At 41.0% G+C, this 9,252-nt stretch overlaps 1 protein-coding gene across 1 annotated transcript; it reads left to right on the forward strand.

Annotated features, from left to right (window-relative positions):
- Positions 1–1,340: 1,340 nt before the first annotated feature.
- LOC136465571 (protein PXR1-like) lies at positions 1,341–8,870 on the forward strand. The gene is made up of 2 exons (XM_066464250.1): positions 1,341–1,815; positions 8,497–8,870. Exons 1-2 carry the CDS (start codon positions 1,341–1,343, stop codon positions 8,868–8,870), a joined length of 849 nt encoding a protein of 282 aa, XP_066320347.1.
- Positions 8,871–9,252: the final 382 nt, after the last annotated feature.

Consider the following 9,252-nt stretch of genomic DNA (forward strand, 5'->3'; position numbering starts at 1 on the left):
TAGACAGCTTGGAGCAGCGAAGGAGGATTGGCACAAGTTGGTGATTGTTCGTGGCCATCTCCTGGTGATTGTGGGGTCTTGTGCCTTCCTCGATAGAGTGCCGAAAGGTAACTCTAGTGGATTACTCGTGTCATTGAGTTACCTCACTTGTGGGTAGGTTCTTACGGTGTCCAATTGTATGGACGAGGTTCATGCAACACCTCTTAGCTGCCGAACCACCAAGTGTTGGTTGACATAACGGGGACTAGCGTGTCGGCAAGCACGTGACCCTCAGGAGAAAAATTGGTTGTCTCTTGCCCTTTGGTATTCTCCTGGTGATTGAATTGGTATTTATCTTGTGATTGGTTCACTCCTCTATGTGGTGGTATAATCACCCTACTCTCTCATTTACATTCCCGCAAACTAGTTGTAGCAAGCACTTTAGTGTAGCTAGAATTGAGAGCTTGCTTTGTAGCTTAAGTTCATCTAATGGAGCTCTTTAGTGTAGCAAGTTTGAGATCTCTTAGTGAGTAGTGACATAGCCAATCGTGTGCTTGGTGATCATAGTAACTAAAATTGTTGGATAGGTGGCTTGCAACCCTTGTAGAGCTAGGGCAAGTTTGCATTTCACTTTTTGTCAAACTAATCAAATTGCTCTAGTTGGTTTGTAGAATTCTTAAAATAGGCTATTCACCTCCCTCTAGCCATATTAGGACCTTTCAAGTTGTATCAGAGCCATGGTCACCATTTGTTTCAAGGCTTAACAACCTTCGGTGTAAAATATGGTTCAAATTGTGTTCAACCATGTTGGGGGTAAACCACTGTTCTTTGATGGCACATCTTTTTATTATTGGAAGAGAAAGATGAAGATGTACCTTGGTTCAATCAATGACAAGGTGTGGAATATGGTAGAGAATGAGTTTGTGATCATTGACCCTACCAATCTCACCGATAATGATAAGATCTACTAGCAATGCAACACTATGGCACTCAACACAATATACAATGGCATTGATTCAAAGGTGTTTGAGCAAATCAAAGATCTTGAGAAGGCAAGTGAAGTTTTGGTGAGACTAGAAGAAACATATGAGAGCATTTCAATGGTAAAAAGTGCCAAGCTATACATGCTCAAAGACAAGCTATCAAATTTCAAGATGAAGGATGATGAGTCCATTCTAGAGATGTTCTATAGGCTACAAGTCATCATCAATGATCTCAAGAGTTTGTGTGAGAAGGTGAAGGATGAGGACTTCTCTCACAAGTTCTTGATGTGTTTGCCAAAGAGATTCAAGACATTGAGAACTATCATCTTTAGGGGTGGATTGAAGGATGTCACTCCAAATGAGATGCTTGGTGATGTGATGACCGAGGACCAATACAATAGTGATGATGAAGAAATTGTGAAGGAGGAAGACAAGAAGAAGAGTGCAGCATTCAAGGCCGGTACTTCATCCTCCAAGAACAAGATCAAGGGCAAGGCTAAGAAGGAAGAATCAAGTGATGAAGAATGCTCTCATGATGATAGTGATGATGAAGCACTAGCTCTCTTTGTGCATAAGTTTGGCAAGATGATGAAGAGGAAAGGCTATGGTGCAAGGAAGAGAAGAGATCATTTCAAGAACAAGGAGTATGTGAGGTTGTGCTACAAGTGCAAGAGCCCCGATCATGTTGTAGCGGATTGTCCCTACAATAGTGACAATGAGGATAATGAGAAGAAGAAGAACAAGAAAGAGAAGAAGGAGAAGAAAGAGAAGAAGATGACCTTTAAGAAGAAGAAGAAGGGTGCATCCTATGTTGTCACATGGGATAGTGATGCCTCCACCGATGATGATTCAAGTGATGATGACAAGGCATCCAAGAAGAAGGCTCTAGCAAGCATTGCTATCAACAACAAGCCTTCACTATTTGACACTCCATCATGCTTCATGGCCACGGGCTCCAAGGTAAAATATGATGAGAGCGAAAATGATGATAGTGAAAGTGAAAATGATAGTGGTGATGATGAATTCTCAAGTGAACAACTAATGAATATGCTAGAACAAGCTGACTCAATAATTAACAAGAAAAGCAAGAAGTGCAAAGAATTGCAAAAGAAGCTTAGTGCTCTTGAGCAATCCTTTGATGAGCTCATGCTACTCACGAGAGGCTAGTGGAAGCCCATAAGAAGCTTGGCAAAGCTCACACCAAGCTTGAAAAGGCTCACTCCATGCTTCTTGATCAAGAAAAGGAAAGGGTTATAGTATCATGTGATGTAGGCATAACATGTGACATTATTGATAAATCTTTTTATAAGCCCATTGTTGTTGCTCCCACTAACCCTTCTTGTAGCACTACCACTTCTACTTCACCTTTGAGTGATGGTTTCACTTGTGATGCCTCACTAATGGTAGAAAATGAGACCCTCAAGAAGAAGGTGAGTGAGCTCACTCATGCCTTAGGCAATGCCTATGGTGGAGATGCCCTGTAACACCCTAAAAAAATTGCCTCTTTTGAAATAGAGCTAAAATGATTTACTTATGAATTTTTGTGCACATGAAATATAGGAAAATAAAAATTTTCATTAAATTAAAATACACTATAAGGTAGCAATATGTTTGATGCATACATGCTATTGCATTTAATTTTATTGGTTAAGTGGTTTTAGTTTAAAAGTCAAAATGGTTAGAATGCTTTTGAAAAAGAGTTTGAAAATGGCTTTGAAATAAAAGAAAAGAAATAAAAGAAAATTAGAAAAAGAAAAGGAATTGGAAAATGTAAGAACTTAAAAAAAAGTTATTTTTGGAAACTTACCAAAAATTGGTTCATTTATGTTGGAATTAGAAATTATATTTTAAATCATATTTATGCTTGATTTGGTTCACATTTGAAATTGTTTTGAATTAAGAAAGGAAATAGAATTTAGAAATAGAAAAGAATTTCATTTTAAAAAATCTTCCTTTCTTCCATTTCAGCCCAGCCAAGGAACTGGACGGCCCAGCATCCCCTCTTCCCCATTTCCCGCGCCCGGCCTGCGACCTCGCCTCCGTGGCCCACTGCTCCGCGCGCCTACGCCCGCGCGCCTCACCCCTTCCCCCTCACTGCCCGCGGGTCCTGCCAGTCAGCCGGCCCCTTTCCTTTCTTCCCCGTTCCTTTCTTTCCTTTCCCGAGCACCTCCTTCCTTTTCTCGCCGCCGCCGATGGCGCGCCCGTGTAAGGCAAGTCGACCGCGCCCGTTCGGCAAGCTACCAATCAGCCCCGCTCCCCTTCCATCCACACAGCACCCTAGGCCTATAAAGCCCCCAACTGGGCGCCTCCCTTTCTCCTTTCTCCATTCATCTCTCCAGCCACCACTGCCGCCGTCGACCCCGCCTCCTCAGAGACTCCCCGGACGCCGCGCTCCGCTCCAATCGACTCGCAGTAAGCTTCTCCTCCCCCCTATGCTTCCAGTTAAACATATTGCCCACTAGAACGCCACATCCGCAAGCCCCGAGCTGCCGGCCATGGCGCCACCGCAGGAAGCCGCCTCGGTTTGTTCTCGGTCCTCATTTTTGGCGCTCCGTTGAGTTCGCAAGGACCTGCGCTTCACGTACGAACTTTCGGCTTCGACCGAGGAAGTCCGGAACGCCCCCGCCGCCCGCCGCCGTGCCCGGTTCACCGCCGGCCATGGTGCCCTCGCCGGAGGCACTATGCAGCGACGGGTAATCACCCGATCCCACCTGCGCCATTGGATCTATTTTGAACGGCCACGATTAGATACCCCTTCAGGTTAAGTGACCGGTCCACCGTGGGCCGTAGACCCGTTCCACCCCACCGCGTCAGCACTGGTCCACCGCCACGTGGTGAGCCGCACCAACCCTATGCCGCCACGTGTTAGCACAGTCAGCAGCAGGGTCAACCGCAGTCAAAGCCGCGCCTGTTTTACAAAATAGCCCCTCGGTTTTTAGTGAATCAACCCACGATCCAAAGCAGTTCAAAATAATTACAAATCCGCCCAGATTTTATTCGTTTAGGACCCTGTAAATTCCAGAATTAGTGTGCCCAGTCCAAAGTACATTTAAATTCAGAATCTTAATTGTTTTAATTCAAATTTGAGTTCAAATATTCACAGGAATGCCACTGGATCTTATTTTATGCGTAACTTTTACGTTTTAAGTCCGATTTGATCCGTTCGAGTTGCGTTAGGACCGTGTTTACATTTTCTACATGAATATACAACTATTAGGCATGTTTTCAACACTTGAAATTTATGAGTAGATTTAATCTATTAATTAACCAACGTAAAATTTGTTTAAATCATAACTTGTTTATTTCAACTCTGAAATAGTCCATTCAAGTTGCGTTTGTTTCATAACGATGAGATCTACGCTTTAGCAATGATGTTTACTATATTACTATTTCATAAAAATCATAGTTTAAATCATATCTTGATTAATGATTATGTAACTGAGTTTTATACATAAAATATAAGTTGTATTACTTTTGTTTTATAATTTAAATCTAAAATTGACTTAAATTAATCCATATTGTTTATAAAATATCTTTCATCTATATGAATTAATAAAGTTAACATAAATAAAGCCTATAGTTATCTTTTCCACGTATTAAGCAAATCTTTCGGTAGTTGTAACTTTTCAACCGTAGCTCCGATTAGCGTGCTTCTCGCGACTGTGTGTACGTAGCGATGCGTAGAATCATGTTTCAATCTCTTTCACTTATTTTTCTATGATTGGTGTACTGTTCTGATATAGATGCAACTGTATGCTATGCATGTATGTGTATGGATGTTTGTGTGGTGTTCTACGATTGTCTAGTCGGTGAGATACACATGATGATCCAGAAGAAGAAGAAAGACATCAAAGATTAAAGCTTACCGAAGGATCGGTGTGTAAGGCAAGTATAGCATGGGACCATCCTTGTTACCTATTCATATATAATCACTTAATTCATATTGCATGTGTCTCCCTTGTTACCATTAAGGATATCCTAGATATTTGATATCTTGCACCTTGATACCTTTGGGATATTGCATGGAATAGTTTTTGCTAGGGCTTAATCAAAACCATGATCTTGTAACTTGACTAATGATATATGCAATAAATGTTAAAACATGACTTTTTAGTAACATGGAACCAGGGGGCTGAAGTGTTTATATGCTTCAGATTCCTCTCCCTAAGGACTTATCTGTAAGTGATCATCCGGGACTTACAGTACAGCTATGAGGGCCATATGGCTCTGGCTTTAGCTCAGTATGAGGACCTTTTCTAGCTTGTTAGTGGTTACCTTTACGGCGCAAGAGGGGCTCCAACGGGTATGATCTCGGTCTGCCAAGTTGGTGCACTTGCTAGTCACTACTTGGAGGGGGGTTCATGCTTATTGATGGGTAAACCTTAGCGGCCCTAACTTGTTAGACGAACCTTTGAAAGGCTTCATAGTGAACCCTGTCGACCTTCCTTGGTAGTGGGTCAAGAGGTTGATCACCTCGAGCGAAAGGGTAAATCATGACTCACAGTGAACGTGTACAACCTCTGCAGAGTGTAAAACTGTTATAACAGCCGTGCTCACGGACACGAGCGACCTTGGACCCTTATGGAATAGAGATGATCACTAATGGATAATGATGATGTTAATAATTAATCGTTTATGCTATACATTATTCATGTTTACTTGATCATGAGTTTATGGGCTTATGGATAAACTTGTTGCCAGCCAATTGCTAAAAATGTGATCTATTAAAGCTAATCGCAGTTAAACCAGTGTCAGCCTTTTTGAGCCTCATGAACCCCATGATATAATTGTTAAGTACGACATGTACTTACACTTGCTTTATTTTCTATACATTGGATAAAAATCCTGGATGGGTACCAGATTGCTGGTTTGGAAGAGTTAGACTTATGGTCAACCAGTCAGTCGTCCCTGTGGATTCGGAGTCCTCGCCAGAAGATCGGAGTCAACTTTCCACTGTCTATACTCCGAGGGTACTTTTCTTTTACTCATACGTTATGTAATAAGTATTGTCTTTTGATATTACCCTTATTTGTGGCTATATGTGAGATTTGACTTCCTGGGCTCACATATAGTGTGTATCTGGTTTTGTCTTTAAAACCGGGTGCTACAAAGTGGTATCAGAGCAATGCTAACTGTAGGACGCAAGCCTAGTTAGAACTGGACGTATTAGCATGCCTTCATCTCTGCTTACTTCTTTCTTTCCCTCTAACCTTGTTATTTGCAAAAAGTTATGCTCACTTCCGCCTCTGTTCTGTTATGAAAACCTTGTCTCTATCCTGAATCCTCTCTTTTCATCTAAATAGATGGGTCGTAATGAAGAAACCACTAGCATCAGAAATTAGGAGGATCAAGCTACATTATCCGTGACTGCATTCGACAAGGAGAAGCCTGTAGCTATACAACAACAAGTGCTAGAAGGAATAACTCAACATAGGAGTTTCAATAGTGCTTGTTACAAGGTCAAACCAACATACCAAAGGGACCAGTAAAGAGACAAGTCGTAGAAGCTTGGAAAAAGATGAAGTGTCCTACATTCTAGTTTGCGCAGTGGAAGCGTGGTGGTACCCAAGGATGTAAGAGAGAACTCAAAGTATTAAATAATGAGGGTGTTCATAGCAAGACTCTTGGAAGTCAGGATCCATGTTAGTGCTATAAACATTTTAGTTTTCCCTGTTTTCAAGACAAGTCTAATAAGAAGGGAATTAAGGTGAACCCAAGTTGTGAAGCTAATATGGATAAGAAGAGAATGGAGGTCTCAACAGAGCAAGTATTGGGAAGCAATCGACATTTGGATTCATCACATCTAGCTCTGACCCATAGTCAGATGAATCTAAACTATAAAGAGTTAGAAGCTTCTCAAGCTAAAACTACTTCACATGAGGTATGCATAGATGGGTGGACTACCACCTATAAGGAGTTTCAACCTCGAAAGACCAAGCAAGCTAGAAAACAGATCAGTCAAACCAAGGTGAATCTTCAGAGTTAGAAAGCTAACAAAACACCAAATAACAATTCCATAGAGTATGACATCACAAAAGACCTAGCTAAGAGAAGGTGTCATCATTGCCAGCAGAAGGAACATTATGTTAAATCTTGCCCATAGAAGAATCAACAAGTACACCATGAAAGTAGCCAGAGTCAGATCACTACCGGACTGCCACCAGGAAGTGTCAGTGATAACCAACCCAAAAGAAGCATTTGGTGAAATTGACGAATGAAGAAGTTATGCTAGACTACTCAAGATCCTTAGTTAGGGTATAGGAGTTTGTGCCCTTTATGTAATAAAAACGATAGTATCGCAAGTTGAGTCAATGATTGAGTTGTGCATATTTAGGTGCTTTGTTGAATTGTCATTATGTTTATGCTTGTTTTGCATCTTTGTAATGATTGCAATGATCTTGTTGGGTGTTCCCACAATTTCATTTAGTTTATAGGCCTAAGGTATAAGGATTAATGAAATAAATAGTTGGGTTATGGTTTTCTTTTGTTTTACCTATCCTGTCTTTGGAGCAGCCTGTCTCTATCGATTCATATCTCTGATTTTGGACGATAAAAAGAAGTCATGAGGAATTTTTGGACAACAGTAGACTTCAATCACAAGATGATGTGAGCTATACTTTGGTGTCCCCTACTTTAACTCATCTTAAGGGGGGTAGCCAAGTTGAAGGGTTTGCAAGATGAAGTTTTCTTGCATTCTAGTGTATCATGTGGAAGAATTGGATATTCCGATGGCTGGGTTTTTCTCTAGTCTTTCATACTATCAATCCTAACTTGTTATCTCTTGAAACTACAATAAGGAATGCTATGAATGACTAAATCCTAATGCACATATGTTGGAAACAGATGGCCTCTACCAGGAGAAATGCTTCACAAGATGTTGGAAGGAATGTTCCCACCTCTAACCCATCGCCGTCAAGTCCCCCAACCAAAGAGCAAGCTTTGATGACGTAGACTCAGCTAATGGAAGAGAAAAAGAGAAAACGTGATCTTCAATGCCAGCTAAGGAACACTCAACCTTGGTTTGCTACGCAACCAGAATATCAGTCACATCCTATGAATCTACTTGTGAGAATAGATCAGAATCAGTATCCGCAACCCGATGATAAAGTGCAACAGGTCAGCTCTCAAGAGCACGAACAGAATGTCCATGGGAAGCAGGTGCATGGTAATAAGTTAAAACAGAATTACATCCTTGGAAAATTGAATAATGTGAATATGACTACCCTTCATGGAGCTAAGAAGGTCGTTTATGGATGGATTGCAGTAGGTTCAGCCAATGCTATGGTGATGTTTGACCCCAGTGCGTCACATTCATTTATCTCTAGTGCATACGTAAAAGAACATAAGATAACTATGCTACCAATGAGGAAACCAGTGATAGTTAAGTCCCCAGGGGGAGAAATGAAGGCAAACCACATATGCCCAAAAGTTAGTCTTGACATAAAGGGGATAAAATTTGAAGCAAACCTTATTGTATTAGAGTTAGTGGACGTTGATGTTATTCTTGGAATGGGATGGATGTCTGCATGTAAAGGAGTCATCAAGTATGCCCAGCATTTGGTGCTTCTAACCACACCATCAGGAGAAAGAATTGAGTATGAGGGTTTTCAACCTGCATCTGAGGAATATGACAATGGAAATGATCTAATAGAAGGTGTGAATACTGAGGATAGTAAAGTTGACTGTGAGTTTCCAGATGATGGTGTAGAGGAACAAACACCCTTGGAGGAGCTCCATCCGTCAGATGGTGATTATCCAGTTAGAATCTTAGAAAGAGCCCAGGGAACTCTTAAGGGAGAAGTGCTTAATGTTTGTAAAGTTCAATGGAATAACCAATCAGAGGAAGATGCAACCTGGGAAAATGAGAATCAATTGAAGATGGATTTTCCTCATCTCTTTGAGGTGTAACACAACTACGTTAGAAGTCAAGATGGGGGTGTCATATGAAGATAGTTATGCCCTTGAGTTTAAGATTTCTGTATTCAGGACAGCTGTATCCCTTGACTTAAAGGGGTAGTCCGTGCAGCCAAATCTTTTGTTCTTAAGCTTTGCAGATGGGACAGATGTAACTTGTTAAGCTAGTTTACAATGCAAGTTGAAATGTTGGAATGTTTCATTTGAGTTCTATTCCTAGTTCTGTTTCCCTTCCTTGTCCCTAGTTTTCTCGAATCTCGGGACGAGATTCATCTTAAGGGGGTAGAATTGTAACACCCTAAAAAAATTGCCTCTTTTGAAATAGAGCTAAAATGATTTACTTATGAATTTTTGTGCACATGAAATATAGGAAAAT

Source organism: Miscanthus floridulus, chromosome 7, assembly GCF_019320115.1.
Source record: "Miscanthus floridulus cultivar M001 chromosome 7, ASM1932011v1, whole genome shotgun sequence".
NCBI classification, from domain to species: domain Eukaryota; kingdom Viridiplantae; phylum Streptophyta; class Magnoliopsida; order Poales; family Poaceae; genus Miscanthus; species Miscanthus floridulus.